Source organism: Bombus fervidus, chromosome 9, assembly GCF_041682495.2.
Source record: "Bombus fervidus isolate BK054 chromosome 9, iyBomFerv1, whole genome shotgun sequence".
Lineage (NCBI taxonomy): Eukaryota > Metazoa > Arthropoda > Insecta > Hymenoptera > Apidae > Bombus > Bombus fervidus.
Window position 1 is genome coordinate 13,151,475 of NC_091525.1, and position 15,543 is coordinate 13,167,017.

At 34.6% G+C, this 15,543-nt stretch overlaps 5 protein-coding genes across 7 annotated transcripts in view; 1 reads left to right on the forward strand and 4 right to left on the reverse strand.

Moving 5' to 3' along the window:
* The window catches only part of Snu (ABC-type transporter snustorr), a 43,634-nt gene extending 37,666 nt beyond the window's left edge, over positions 1–5,968 (forward strand). For both annotated transcript variants that reach the window (XM_072010760.1, XM_072010761.1), the window contains exons 5-14: positions 468–561; positions 1,701–1,868; positions 2,046–2,180; positions 2,282–2,427; positions 2,520–2,727; positions 2,821–2,998; positions 3,202–3,388; positions 3,460–3,725; positions 4,113–4,199; positions 4,710–5,968. In XM_072010760.1, coding sequence (XP_071866861.1) covers positions 468–561; positions 1,701–1,868; positions 2,046–2,180; positions 2,282–2,427; positions 2,520–2,727; positions 2,821–2,998; positions 3,202–3,388; positions 3,460–3,725; positions 4,113–4,199; positions 4,710–4,924 — 1,684 coding nt within the window. In that variant the 3' untranslated portion in view covers positions 4,925–5,968. The remainder of the gene's footprint in view (positions 1–467; positions 562–1,700; positions 1,869–2,045; positions 2,181–2,281; positions 2,428–2,519; positions 2,728–2,820; positions 2,999–3,201; positions 3,389–3,459; positions 3,726–4,112; positions 4,200–4,709) is intronic.
* LOC139991026 (retinol-binding protein pinta) lies at positions 5,957–8,312 on the reverse strand. Its single transcript, XM_072010800.1, has 5 exons — positions 7,684–8,312; positions 7,432–7,591; positions 6,770–6,875; positions 6,205–6,574; positions 5,957–6,125 (listed from the first exon to the last, which is right to left on the reverse strand). Exons 1-5 carry the CDS (start codon positions 7,835–7,837, stop codon positions 6,046–6,048), a joined length of 870 nt encoding a protein of 289 aa, XP_071866901.1. The 5' UTR covers positions 7,838–8,312; the 3' UTR covers positions 5,957–6,045.
* A 115-nt stretch (positions 8,313–8,427) lies between these two features.
* LOC139991032 (uncharacterized) lies at positions 8,428–10,082 on the reverse strand. 2 transcript variants are annotated; one of them, XM_072010811.1, is made up of 4 exons: positions 9,744–10,082; positions 9,430–9,573; positions 8,712–9,164; positions 8,428–8,619 (listed from the first exon to the last, which is right to left on the reverse strand). In XM_072010811.1, the coding sequence occupies exons 1-4, from the start codon at positions 9,759–9,761 to the stop codon at positions 8,536–8,538; spliced, it is 699 nt and encodes a 232-aa protein (XP_071866912.1). In that variant the 5' UTR covers positions 9,762–10,082; the 3' UTR covers positions 8,428–8,535. The 2 variants fall into 2 exon arrangements, with proteins under 2 accessions (XP_071866912.1, XP_071866913.1); XM_072010812.1 differs by having other exon boundaries at positions 9,747–10,080.
* Positions 9,964–15,036, reverse strand: LOC139991029 (uncharacterized). The gene is made up of 8 exons (XM_072010807.1): positions 14,781–15,036; positions 12,217–14,690; positions 11,886–12,009; positions 11,693–11,811; positions 11,487–11,621; positions 11,012–11,404; positions 10,550–10,901; positions 9,964–10,199 (listed from the first exon to the last, which is right to left on the reverse strand). Exons 3-7 carry the CDS (start codon positions 11,920–11,922, stop codon positions 10,836–10,838), a joined length of 750 nt encoding a protein of 249 aa, XP_071866908.1. The 5' UTR covers positions 11,923–12,009; positions 12,217–14,690; positions 14,781–15,036; the 3' UTR covers positions 9,964–10,199; positions 10,550–10,835.
* LOC139991112 (kinesin-like protein KIF9) lies at positions 12,002–14,894 on the reverse strand. The gene is made up of 7 exons (XM_072010924.1): positions 14,781–14,894; positions 13,565–13,747; positions 13,310–13,495; positions 12,811–13,025; positions 12,395–12,721; positions 12,217–12,316; positions 12,002–12,043 (listed from the first exon to the last, which is right to left on the reverse strand). Exons 1-7 carry the CDS (start codon positions 14,892–14,894, stop codon positions 12,002–12,004), a joined length of 1,167 nt encoding a protein of 388 aa, XP_071867025.1.
* Positions 15,037–15,543: the final 507 nt, after the last annotated feature.

The window sequence follows — 15,543 nt, forward strand, 5'->3', positions numbered from 1 at the left end:
ACTTCAACAGTAAATAATAATATCAAAGTCATTCCAAACGATCTTATTTATTCATCTCGGAAGTAATATAATTTTGATTACGATATTTATATTAATTATAATTGAGTAATCTGTGGAATTTTTTAAAACATTCACAGGTTTTTGCGTTCACAGGTCTCACAGTACTCACCGAGGAGTATTATTATTATTATTATTATTTTTTTATTTGTAAACAATTACCGATAACGACCCAAAAATACATTTGGAGCAGAACACCGCGCATCGGTGGTGCTTGAGAGACGCAACTTGGAGCGTCAAGGTTTAACAATTAATCGATATTCTTCTGATAGCAGAAGAGCGTAGAAGTTGGTTTTTAGAAAATAGGTTCCATTATTAAGATCCTACAAAACGATTCGATCGCTAAAATTCTTTTGTACTCGTGTCACGTATTACGATTCTTGCGACTCTCTACGTGTTCTCTGTTGCAGCATCTGGAACCACTTGGTCCAAATCACGAAGGATGGTTTCAAGACCGTCATCATAACCACGCACTACATCGAGGAGGCCCGACAGGCGCACACTGTACGTCGAAACTTACGTAATACGATCGTTGCTACGTAATAAAAATATTCGGAGCACGATATCGATGCATACGAAACGCGATTCAACTGGAGTCGTTGCTAAACAAAATCGTCCGACGATTACGATAACGATCGCGTATTGAAATTGCGCGATCCTCCGGTTTCCTTTCGACGATCGTACGACGCGCTTTTGAGTGAAAAAAAAGGAAAGGGGAGAAGACAATTTTACGGAAACCTAAACTAGTAAAATTAATTAATTTGTAAAATTAAAATTCTGCTAAAGTAATAATTCTTAGAAATCGAGGAAATTGAGGGGAAAGAAGAGACTCGCGGAAAACGGAAAATATGCTTTGGAAACTTGAGAGTGTAATTTGAAATTAATTTCCGTATAATTATTTAAAAACGTTGAATTTTATAATTGATGTTTTGTAGTTTGTGTGTTCTTAAAAAATTCTCCAATTATTTCTATAAGGATGAAGAAACAATTGACGTATTACGACGTCCACCCAATGGCTACTTAATTAATAACTGATTCGTTTAGATATTATGTAAATTACAAGCCTATTTGTTTTCGATATCCTTTGATCGCTGATTTTACGTCTCTCGGCATCGTTAAAAAATATTCTATTACAAATAGCTTTATGACCTCGATTATAATTTATGCGAAGAAGAAAAATCCACGAAGATTTATCAAAGTTCTATAAATTCTATAAAATGTCCTATTGCCGCTGTTCGAGTAAACAATTTCAAAGAAATCATTTGCAATGATAATTATAGCAAGTTCTAAGACTTTTGTCGTTTGAATAGCTTTACGTAACTCTTTACCCTGAAAAAAAGAAATTCAATCGAAACGCTGCGATTACCAAATATAAAATATAATAAATAAACATAGCAATAATACGTAGGAGGCGAAGTAAAATCGAGGAAATTAGACGAGTGTCGCGGGAACAATTAAATCGTTCGATAAATAGTACGTTTACGTAAATCTACATTTTTCACGAATATCACGAATTTTGTACATCTTTGCATATTCGAATTTTCAGAGAATGCACAGACTCTGTTAATGAAAATCGCAAGTGATTGTGCATTTCGAGAAAATTCGACTTTACACGAGTATCCGTAAAAATTCTCTGTCAACAGATCGGACTGATGAGGAGCGGTCGCTTGCTAGCCGAGGAATCGCCCAGGGCTCTCCTCACGATGTTCAACTGCACTTCCCTCGAAGAAGCTTTCCTGAAACTATCGCGACAGGAAGGACAAAACAGCCAACCGCCGGCAGAATTAAATATCACGAATAATATTAGTCTGGTAAGAAAGAGCAGATCGTACGTTGCTGAAATATTATTCCTCGTATCGCCTAAACTATTTGCTATACGAGGAAAGAAAACTTTAAAAGTTAGACTTAAACTTTTAGGTTTAAACTTAGGGCCTTCGAATTTCACGGAAAACGCACAGAGAGCTAATCTTGATCGCGTATCTTTGCAGGCATCTTTGAACTGGGGCAAGAAGAACGAGCCGGTGTACGTGACGGAAGAGTCGGGCGTCGTTGGCTTGAACTTCCACCAAAGCAAAGAGATCCTCATTCATGACTCGACGAATGGTATCGGGAACCACTACGATGTAAGAGCACTTCTGCTTGTCTACGGTATCTGCGATATACGAAGCGAGTCTTCCTTCAACTTCCTTGAATCGCGTGTCTTCTTTTTTTTTCTGTGAAATAGATAAACGGAAGGCCGCTGTCGGGAACGAAGAACTCGTCGTTCGTTAACGATTGCTCCGACATAAGCGAGTGCTACGGTATAACGAACAGTGGCAAAATGAAAGCGTTATTGCAGAAGAACTTTTTGCGCATGTGGAGGAACGTGGGGTAAGCTATTGTTGCGTTACACGGGATAAAGACAACGTTATATTCTGCTGCTCGTTGGATGAAGATAATAAAACTGTCCTTTATATTCACAGAGTGATGCTGTTCATCTTTGCGCTGCCGGTAATGCAAGTAGTTCTATTTTGTTTGGCAATTGGTAGGGATCCAAAAGATTTGCAAATAGCGATAGTCAATCACGAAATGGTCTATGGAAACAAATCTTGTCCGACAACGGAGGATTGTAACTTTTCGCATCTTAGTTGTCGATATCTAAAATTTCTGGACGAAGATATGATAAAGATAGTAAGATATATATATATGTGTGTGTATATATAATAGAGAGAGTGACTTTATGGTTTTAATTCGCAGTTACTAAAAGGAACATTTACGTTTTAGAAATATTATCCTGATCCGGAATCAGCCAGAGAGGCAGTTCGCGATGGAGACGCTTGGGGAACTCTGTATTTTACAGAGAACTTCACCGACGCTCTCGTTGCGAGAATGGCCTTGGGAAGAGAAGCTGACGACGAGACGTTGGATCAAAGCGAGATCAGAGTCTGGCTGGACATGTCCAGTAAGTTTTTATTACAACGATATGCAGCACTACTCGTGTTTCAAGAGCTATACTTTATATCAATGTGAATTTTGTATTAATCAAAATTCTCTTGGATATATCGCTTCTGAAATACAAAGTGAAAGATATAGCTAGCCAGAAACTCTATTTCCCCAAATTTTAAGGCCAATTAAGTAACCAATCGCTATAATTTATTATTGCAGATCAACAAATAGGTTTGATGTTAGCCAGAGAATTTCAATATTCGTACAGAGACTTTGCCAAAGATCTTCTATCATCCTGCAAACAGAACACAAAGCTAGGCGACGTACCGATTCAGTTTAAGGATCCAATTTACGGCACTAAAGAACCCAGTTTCACCGATTTCGTAGCACCAGGAGTAATTTTAACGTGAGTAAAAATCAATATACCACGTTGTTAATTTTATCGTCAGCATCGTCGTTAGAATACTTTTCTCGCAGTATTGTCTTCTTCTTGGCTGTGGCTCTCACTTCTTCCGTTCTGATCATCGAGAGAATGGAGGGTCTTTTGGATAGAAGCTGGGTAGCTGGAGTTACACCGGCAGAGGTTCTTTTCTCTCATGTGATTACGCAATTCGTGGTGATGTGCGGACAAACTGCATTGGTACTCATCTTCATGCTCGCTGTCTTTGATGTCGAATGTCAAGGACAACTCGGCTGGGTGATCGTATTGACGATTCTTCAGGGCCTTTGTGGCATGTGCTTCGGTGAGTTCGAAGTGCACGATTAATCCTTGAAATTTCTGTGTACAAAGATCAGCCATCGGATAACAAAAGCTGGGTTAACGCTGACTCGTGCAGGCGTTTCATTCCAAGATTTATTACTTTCTACGAGCATTATATTATTAAAATAAAACATTCGATATTTATGACTATTAGACAAGGATTAAAGGTAAATTTGAACAAATTTTAGTCGCTATTTACTCAAATAAAAATAAGTTTATAAAGCCTAGCCTGAGAGGATTATTCGCGTCTTAAAATCGTTCTTGTATTTCATTTTCTATTTCAACATCGTCTGTCTTACGAAACATATTGATCGATTTTTCCTTAAGATAAGTTAACGGAACTTACTTATGTTTTTCTTCTTGTTTCTAGGGTTTGTAATTTCAGCGATTTGCGAACTTGAAAGGAATGCGATCCAGCTGGCTTTGGGCAGTTTCTATCCAACGCTTCTGTTAAGCGGTACGTATGTTATATAAATTGAAAACGTGTAATGCATAAGATAAAAACAAGTAAAGTAAAAAGATATAATCAATGATGCAATGAAATGTTTTCTTCGAGCTGCGGAACCTCTTGTCGCGGTGAAAAGCACAATATTTCCGTTAGAAAATGTCTTATTGTAGAAAACACGCGAATTTAGCAACGATCATCGTGATCAAGTGTCAGCTAGTAAAAGTGAAAGTTATTCGCATTCTTAATTATGTTCCACTTGAAGATGCTCGGTTCGTACATTTACATTTAATACCTTTGACTGTCCGATAATTAAAAATTAATTCGTCGTTACTAAACTGCGAATATTTGTGCAAATTCATATTTTTATGTTATATAATAGGAAATGGATCCTTGCTAGAAAATTGATGTTTGGAACTTGGAATTTCCCCATGCATAAACATCCACAGTTTATTCGTTCCAAGAAACTACTTTCCTTGTATTTACCATCGTGTCAATTACATCCATTTATTATTATTTTAGGTGTGATTTGGCCGATAGAAGGTATGCCGAAGTTGCTTCGAATCCTAGCTCAGTGTCTTCCACTGACAATGGCAACGACATCGCTACGTGCAATGCTGACACGTGGCTGGTCCATGTCGGAATCGGACGTTCATTACGGCTTCATCGCGACCATCGTCTGGATAGTCCTCTTCCTCACGATAAGCATAGTGGTACTGAGGCTCAAGCGCGGATAAGACTTGATCGTAGCATTTTCATATCGTTATTACCACGTGAAAGAGAGAAATCAAGCTAACGACACGTTGGTTCGACTCGAGCAACCACGGTCAGCCATCGCGTTGGTGGAAACTCGAAGCGAGGAAAGATCGCTTCAACAGCTTCCTCGAGACGATCTCGTAGTACCCTCTGTGCGTGAATCTTCGGATATATATGTGATGCTATTTGTGCGCTTGGTATCTTTTACGTGTGAATCAGGAACGAATGACTGTATATCTGATCCTTAGGGATTTCTTCTCTCTTGTCCTCTCTTCTTATCCTTCTTTTTTTTTAATTCAACGTCTGTAATATAACATTTATTCGCACGAAGATGCATTTTACTATGGATATCCACAAGTATTCATCGTCTCGTTTAAATTCACCTATTAAGAGAAAATATGCTGTACAGATTGCTTGGCGATGAATGAGACGATCTTTACTTAAATCCAATACAATGTGCCCTGGTATATGTCGTAAATTTGTTGTAAGTGGTTAAGTTAACGAATAGCAAATTAGATATAGGACAGTTTTACTTGCCCATAACTTAAATGTATGTTTTATTTATCTTCTGACGTCAAGAGGAATTATGTAGTTAAACGGGGAACGGAGAAAGCGTATGTTTCTCTAAGCGTGGAATGGAAATACGTTTCGTATATCACGAGAGGAATATATGAAATTATGTATAAAAGCAAACTTTGACCGAGATAATTACCGGATGGATATATATATATATACATAATTAGAATAATTAATACACGCTAGTGCGCGATACGGTTCTAAGATACGAAATATGTACCATATTGTAGAATGTAAATTATAGCAATTATATTTTATACTTTATCGATCTTTTTGATTTATTCGTATTTTAGAGAAGCGATTAGTTTGAATAAAATTATTGTGCAAGGAGTACGTAGGAAGCATGTTTTAGAACAAAAGAACAGAAGTACTGTATATTTCCGTTTTCCGTTCTCTATTTTCTGTTTAAAAATCATTTACAAAAAAAATAAAAAATATTTCGAGATGTCTATCGCGTAGTTCTTTATTAACCATCTGAACAATTGCACGTGCAATCCCTCGTTATTGCAAATTAGTCTCAATCTAGTTACTTAATCAACGTCAATTTGTATTTTTCTTGCTCGGCGAACCATTCTCCGTTCTCTATAACCATACGCTTCCAATACTCTGAAATGTAATTAAACTGGCACAATTATCATTCACCTTATCTACCTACGTACGAAGACCTTATCAAATAAAAATATACCACTTAATTCCTTCACTGTTCCATTCATACCGCCATATTCCTTTGGCAACATATTCACTGGCAAAGTTTCGTATAACTTTAATTTATCACGTGCATGAACATGCACTCTTTGTTTCAACTTTGTAGTCATAAAGCTTCTGAAAACGTTTAAGACTGTATTTATGAATTTGTGAGTATTGATAAAATCCAACGAGTAAATTCTAACAGGATAGCAGCCTTGCCATGCGTGAACTAGATTTTTAATAACATTCGGTGGTAACTGAAATACATGCTCATATGTAATTCCACTTATATCCAAGATAGCCGTTATACCGTGAATCGTTACGGATTCGTGGTCTCGTAACGCTAGATCCAAAATCATCAACGATGCCTAAAAAAAGAAAAGTTATTTTATTGTTTCACAAAATAAATTGATTTTGAATTTCGTTCCTGTATACAAAGCAAAAATTTCCTTCGCGATTATACCTACGAATTTAGCAAAATTATCAAAATGCAACTACTTTGTTATTTCATTTGCAAGCTGCAATTCCACCCTACGATCACTAATATTCAATGTCTTTTGTACCTTCAACATGTCTGACATTTTGTGTCTGTTAGGAGAATGTGCTGCAGCACGTATTATCACAACCATTCTGCCCTCGTTATCTAATTTTCTTAAAGGCAAAAACACCCTGAAAAATTAAGCTTAAAAAGTAACAGTTTTTCTTACACATAAAGTACATTTTTGAATTATATTATGTAAATCGCACGTTAAACATGTACGTGTAAAGAATGTTACAAAGAAATTACTTTAGAACGTTATACATAAACGTGTAAAAAATATTGCAAAGAAGTGCAGTAGAAGTACATACATATTACATCGTTAGTAATGTTTGAAGTAAGTATGGTTGATATACAGAATCGAAACTGAAACAATAGTCAATTGCAAAGCGCATGTTACGATTTATCATACTCAGATAAGGTATCAACATTGGTACTATACCCAACCTCAAGCTTACGAAAAGATACTCACAATTATAATGCTAAATGTGTCCAAGAAGGCTAGAGATATCGATAATATAAATATTAAGCATTGTTTTCATTATATTTAATTTTTAGAAATAGCAATATTCAAGAAAGTCGAGACGCTATTGAAATACATTAATTTCCTAAATATTATTTAAAAGCATGTAAAAATTATTCATGAAGATATATAAAAATATATTTAAATATTTTTGTAGACATTACCCCAAATCAAAGAGTTCTTGCAACTCTGGTAAAAATGGATCCCTGTTGCTGTACCATTCTGGAAGATTCGCCCTCTGCTTATAATAATTCCATAATTTAGATTTTGTCTTCTCGATATTAAATTTGCATGCCCTCAAGAAACGTAGAATAAAAAAGTCATCTATGAAAATATAAAATGCATATTTCCTTAATAACAAAGTAGTAAAAAGAAAGAGAAGTTAATGGTAAATGTTTAAAACGATCGATGAATACCAGTAGGTGCGTGTAAATCTTCATTCTCCGTTATCCATTGCCTTATTTCAGCGATTTTAATTGGCCTGATTTCGTCTGTTTCATTCAAATTAGCCGCCATGTACGCTTTCTCCTCCGTAGATAGTTGACAAGTATATTCATTTAACGTCGACATAATATTACATCAATTATTTGCCATTCGCCAGTAAAGACACCAAGAATTAGATTTTGTTTAGTACTCTTTTTCGCATTTAAACAAACATCTTCGATGTTAACATATATGTCACAAATAGAAGCAAGAGAGAACAAATATAGTATATGCGCGATCTGCCGACATCGAACGTCGGTAGAGATCTAAACGATCTATAGCGCAAGTACAAAATAAATTGGAGACATCTATCGGAGTGTTTGCGTTATCTGCACGTACGATTTGAAATATGTTTGTGCACTGAATCACTGATTACTGACCATTGGCCAAGGACAGGATAAATTGACATCACAGACGAAGCAAACTCGTCTGTGCCAGTAACACAGATGAGATCCGGTATGTACTATACTGAATCGGTAACATCGCATTTGACACAAAAATGGTGAAGCGACAATAGTAACAATAATGGAGATTCATGAGACACGAAACAACATTATACATCGCGCCTATTTTGCAACTCATCTGTGACAGAACTTTGCTTGTTGACTCTGTCCTAACAAATTTTTAAATACATACTAAATGTCTAAAATATATACTAATCAAAATAAAGAACGTAATTCACGTTCTAATCAAAATGTATTTATTTCTGACACATAGAACTCATATAAATGTAAAAATGCAATAATTAAATTCTTTTTCATGTGCATATATATACTGACATCGCGTTACGAATTTTCATTATTTATATTTTCCCCGTTATTCTTAACCACACTCGGTTGCACCATAGTTTCCACAAGAAATATTTCTTTCTATATTACAAAAAAATTATTTTTAACAATCATGAAGTTCGATTAGCACCGATCGTATTAGCACAAATGAAATTGTAATAGTTTAACCATACCTCGGTAATCTTAAGTAAAAGCTGCTGCAGTTGGTTGTATTTCATTTCAAAGCTGTTGGACAGTTGTTTTTTTTCAAAATTATCCTGGAATTCTACGAGCATCTTGTTTTGTTCCAAAAACTTTTCAACTCTTTGATAATAATCTTTCAAAAGGATCTTCAACTTCGAATGCACCGAAAACTCAATATTTACGAGAGATCCATCCACTACTAACATGCGTAAAATTAACATTTCCATGTTAGCGAGGATATTCCTTTGATATGCAATGCTATCAAAATTTGGAAAATATTCTTCGAAGAGTACAAAATCTTCCTCGTTTTCATATTCTTCCATCTCTATCTCCATATATTCCATTTCATCGGCATCTTCTATATCTTCGTCATCGTTATCATCCAGAATGTCACTATCGTACACTAACAATTCCTCCATATTCTCCTTTAATTGTGTCTTATACTAGATTTAAGAAGTATTCAAGAATTGTTTAACAACTAGAGTGTAATTAGAATAACTGTGAATATTTTTATGAATGTAATTAAAAATTTATGTTTTCATGAATGGAATTAAAAAAATGGAATTTAGTCAAAGAATGGCTTATTCATTTTATTATATTATTCTTATCTTATTTATAGCAAATAGTATAACATTGAATTTGAATCTTTTACAAATGTACAAAAGTACCAATAACACGAATGCACGTTATTTTATATGTTAAACTTACTCGAGAGAAGCGATCTATAACGAATAGCATCTTCTTGTATTCGCACGAATGTCTTTTCAAACAGTTGTGCAATTCTTCCATTATAAATAAATATTCTTTTCCTTCCTCTAATAATCTCTCAAGAAATGTTTCCTTCCGTATTAACTACAAACACGCAAATTGATTTTCGATGTAAAAGAATCGATAAAAAAAGATTTTATACAGAGTACCCTAGTAATAATCATGATACAATCGACAAACGATACTGCATGGCAAAATAGGTCGAAAATATAGAATAAAATTTGCTTGTGACAGTCTGTATATAGCATACTTACTGCCTTTTTACTTGTCATTCTAACAAGTAAGGTATGGCAACTTTCGTTAATATCCTTGGACGCCAGCGCCAAGTACACACACTTTTTATCCTAGAGTCAAATATTTTATAAAACTAAACGAAACACAAATTCCATTGTAAGGTTTTTAAATTACACGTGAACCGAAAGTAACTTAAACATATACAAAACAAGTGATACAGCCGACACTGCCGATTACATGCCTTTAATTTTCTCGGAATGTTTCATACACTATTCACAACTGAAACAATTGACAGCTAACAAAATCTACCTCCGTCTGCTGTCGAGCGGTTAACTGAATTTCTGTTTACAATTTTGTAACGTGACACTAACAGTCGGATAAGACGATTTGGCCAACAACGGTCCACAAATATGAAGATCAAACCGATGTTAGTAAAGTGTCATAGTTCCTTTTCCTATTACTCGTAAGTTAATGCTCTAAACATAGTAAATTTTTCTATCTTATAGAAATTGGTTAATTTATATGACCAGATTAATCTTAGAATTTATAATCTTAAGAAACATTGCGATGCCTAGTGATTATATGTATATAACAACGTGTAATCAATTGTATTTGAATAGAAATGTATCGAGACAGTTAATATACGCGTGATCATTAAGTTTTAGGCTATATGCTGAATTGATCGTGATAGTTCTAATTGATATAATCTGTATATAAAAAATAAAACTTATAGATCAAGTCGAAGACAAACAGATATTAAATTGATTTTAGTAGTACTTGTTGAATTATACATAATGCGCCATTAAAGTAAACGATTAGAAATTACCTTCTGTACGGAAAATTTCCTAATATGGCGTAATTTTCACAATATCGATGAAAATCTGATGATCACCGTAAACAGTGACTTTTAACCGGCGAAAATGAGTTTGTTCCTGTCGGTATGTATCATTGACGTAGTTCAATATCATATCGATAGATGGTATTCGTTCATTTTGGCGGTAAATTAGCGTTTTCGTTTTAAATTCGAAATAAAGTTTAAATTTACTAAAAAATGCGTTTATTGATTTATTAAATATTAGTACTTATTGCTAAGAAGATAATATTTTTGTTAGCTACATATTAGTACTAGTGCACATCCCTTTATTGTCAAGTCGTGCTTTCTTCCTTTTCTCCGTTTCCTAATATGGAAGTTTAAACAATTTATAAAAAAATTCAAAAAGATAAATTTTTGAAAATAATAATAATAATATTAATTACAAAATATTTGAATTTAGAATGAAAAATTTACCTCTGTTTTACGCAATATTTCTCGTTGAAACTTGTTAAACTTGCGCCGAATCATATCGAAAGATTTTTTCTCCGATTTTAGTAATGCTTTCATCGATTTATCGGTATAATGCAATAAATAGGCATTTCTTTCACTATACTCTCGAAAACCGGATTCTAATTTCGATTTCATTTCAAGGTGTTGATTGTATAACGTGATAATTTCACTACGAGCTTGATCGACTTCTTCTTCTAAATTGATTAACACTTTTTGATAACACGAAATATCTCGCTCGATCGTTCTTTCGATTTCAGATATTGTTTTCATCTCCTCTAGATTTTCTAATTTCATTATCTGTCGAATTTGCTGATGTTTGCTAAGTTTATCACGTGCATCGTCCAAATTTCTCTTTGCCTAGCGAATAATTTCGAAGAATTAATAATTTCAAATCTTCGAAGAAAATTTGTTTAAACATTGATAGCAAACTGCAATATACCTGGAAATATTTCTCAACCACGTTTGTAAATCTTTGCCGAACAACGGCAAGAGTCTTTTCGTTTCTATCAAATATTTCCTTAATTTTCGCATATTTTAGTTCCTCTTTTAAGAAACAGTCAAATAAACGTCGAACCTTTTTTCAATATATGTAAATTAGTGACACATGCAAGTGGTTCGGAGAAATATAATATAATAAAGCCTAACCGTCATAATATTCTCGCTATCAATTTTCAGAATTTGTTTAGACATTGTTGAATGTTTGTATTCTAAACTTTTGTCGCGAGAGAGTGCATCTGCGTAGGGGCCTAAGGTCACGCCTATCGCTATTCAACGTTAAATTTTAGTTTTCTTATGAATATTCTTTAAAATTATATTAGCCGAGTAAGTGTTGGCTTACTAGATTTATCTAAACTACCAACTCTTTCTTCTAACATTTTTGTATCTTCTTCAGTTTTAAGATCGTCTGCGGAACTCCTAACTCGTTTCCGTTTACTGACTCCACCATCGGATAATTCAGTTTCCTGTAAGTATTTCAATATACATAGCACGTATGAGCTATAAAAAAAAATTTATTAATAGACTACGGATTTGAAATTTGAAAAAGCGTAAAGATGCGCGCATCGTGTTTTTCTGTGCTTCGCGTCGTGTGTTCTCATTTCTTTAGTTACATTTAAAAAATATAAATTGTTGCATAAATATCGGCAATCTCATTAATCTCATAATCAAACCTTAAGTAGACTTTCTGCTGAAGTAGCTTCCGCTATACTTTTCACTAAACCCTCGTACGTCTCCTTTAACTTGTCAACTTCGACTTCCTTGACGCTTAACCTAACAATTCAATCGTTTAGAAATCGAACCCAAAATTATCCCATAGATAACACAGATCATAGATAGACCATAGATAACCTGTTATATAGATCCTTGATATTCTTTAGCAATACTTGAGCCTGAGACACGCTAAACAACGTAAAATCCGAAATCTTGCCGTTTAAAAATAGAAGAATACTTCGATTAATCTGTTCCATCCGAGCCTTCGAGATATTCATGAATGCTTCTTGATGCAGAAGCATATCGTTCAACGTAAGTTCCTTCTTCAAAGCATTAACATCCTCTCGGAGCCTATGCACTATCAAATCCGATCGATGTTTAATATCTTCTTTTATCCTGACCGGTTTTAATCTTGCAATTCTAGCGGTGAATTTTAAGGTCGACAATGTGATGTCAAGATCTTCTCTTGTGATCCGAATGTGAGATATCAACCTATTTCAATTACATTATGTACCGGGGCTTGAAATTTACGATACAAATGAAATTTTGATTACCGAATTATGGAAGAAACCAAAAGAGTATTGCCCAAAATCTTCAACAAATTACTGGAGCGTATCACGTTAACGACGGATGATCTTGATCTTCCTACATAGGAAAAGAATTGCTCGAGCTCAGTCTTCATTAAATTCGCCACACCTACATCCACGGCCGATTTCCCACAATTATTTCTTCCAACTGTTCCTGTGCCAGCTGCTTCCACGATATGTACCTAACGTTTTAATTAAATTCCTAATTAATCGTTAAAGACTATCGTCAGATTAAAACTTTACGTCCGGCGAAAATTTTATCTCTATACTACAGGATAATTGGATTCGATCGAACTTATTGATATCTACAATGAAAAAATGCAAATGCGGTGAAATTTCATCGATAATATCGCGATTTCCTTCCACGATAACTTTCGAAGATTAAAGCGAGATTAATTTGAAGTTCTACGATTCTCAATGCCTCGCCTCGTAAAGTTTGTAGACGGATCACGAGCCGAACAATTACTTTGGCTGTGGTTACAATGCCCCAGGATGTAATTAGGCTCGTGTTAGACACGTGAAATGTAATCACAGACGTGGCTAAATGAGACGCCGGATAAGCCGATTCTTTCGCAATCGATCTTCTCACTTCACCTTCGAAAATTCTCTTCAAACCTTCTTTTTCGTTATCCATGCACACCACGGAGATATCCTGGAATTTTTCTCACTAAAATTCTATCGGATGTCTCGTCGCATTTTTTCGTAAAATATTTTATAACACCTTGAAGGGTTCTCGATCGTTTATCTTGACTTTATTGTTATCCGTGTCAGAGACCAATAAATCTCTCGCTTCTTTCCCGTACAACTCGACAAAGCTGACACGGTACTCTATCTTGCTGACTTCCGTTCTGTTCGCCTTTTCAGCGAACATTCGGGACAGAAGTCGAGTGACCAGGCCTCTGTGCTGAGAAAACGAATGTCATCACTGTGTTTGCACAATTGATGAACTCGTAGCAAAAACGATCCTCCTCTAGATTTCTCTTCTTCGAGAAAGAGAAAGAATATTCTAGGATCTTCGATTTCTTTCTTTTAAATTCGTCATATTTAAAATTGTGTAAAAAAATCATGAACTTTGAGAAGAATTGTTGTTGTTACGAGCTCCTTAAAATCGAAAATACAAGATATTCGACATAATCGTACTTCCCAGTTGTTTCTCAGACCGCTCATGGTGAAACTCTTTCCTGAACCACTTTGTCCGTAGCCCATCAAAATACAGCTCACACCGTCTAAAATTCTTAAATCGCGGTTCTTCGACTATATATTATATACACTTCCTGTTTATAATCGACACCGTTTAAGACTTCCGTTGTTTGAAAAATTATTAACTCGATGGTGTATAACGGAAGTCCGGAACAACATTGACCAGAAGGTAACACAGTGACTCGTGAAAGTATTGGAACACTACCAGAAACATTAATTTTAACGTATCATGTATCTTATGTAAAAGACTTTTATGACACGTATACATGATACGACTATCATGATCACTAAACTAGTAATTTATATGCAATTTCATACTTTTTTTTTAAAGATAATTACAAAAATGGCGTTTAAGTAGAAGGTTCTTCTGCTTATTAAATATTATAAGGATTTTACCTTTTATGCGTTTTCGTAAAACAAACGTAATATATTCACAAAATGATTCTATGATAAGTGTCTAAATACTTTCATGAGCCGCTGTACATCTTTCGTTACTTTGGCGCGAGGTCTTCGGTTGTAACATGGTAAACCTCCTCTTGCGAAGAGTCACAAAATATACCATCTGTTTGAAAACACCAGTAAGTTGGTTTCTTCGAAACGGCTATTCTATTTGGTTGCATTTCTTGTAGACATCGTACGTAGACCTTCTGCATCGAGTCAGGAAGAAATTGTTCCTTTCTAATATCCAATTATCGAAAAGAATAGTCATATCTCAGGTGGAAGAGAAATTTCATTACCTTGCGTCCCATGTCGATTCTCACGCACGATTTACACGGTCTCTCAACTGGAAGAATTCTGATGAAAATCTTCATGTTTTTCTCGTTAACATTCGCATCATCGTAATCCGTCATGCTCAAGAGAAAGCTATTCGTTTGAGGCTATTACGTTACAATTATTTTGTTGATGGTGCGAAGTTATGAATGATTAACGGCTTTCTTCTGGACGTTCATTTTTTCGGGGAATTTCTATTTTTTTGTTGCCGTAACATTTTGTAGAATTGATCGGTGTAACCCTAACGAATGGAGGGTAATCGATGACATATTGTGACACATATATTACAAAAAAAAAAAAATACCGATAATAACATATGCTTGTGTAATTTCAGTTCTGTGGGCTTTCGAAAACAATAATTTGCATGTAGAATATATAGAATTATATTGAAAATACAAAAGACTTGCGATTCTAATTTCTACTTACATTGATTACGTATTATTCTTATAATATACAGCATCTTACACTTAATACATATGTATATATGTATATTTATTTCATATTCTGTGAAAAATGTTATATCGGAAAATCGTCAACGTGGTACGATTAATATCGAGTCTTTTATTTCGTAATAGTCGAATACAAATCACACATTGTGCTATTACGCAAAACGACTCGTATATTAACTATACGAAGAAAATTGTAACTTTATTTAACACATAAAATTATAAATTAATAATATGCTTATCTTTCAATGAAATAAAAACTCAAACCCTTCTAAAGACCTTG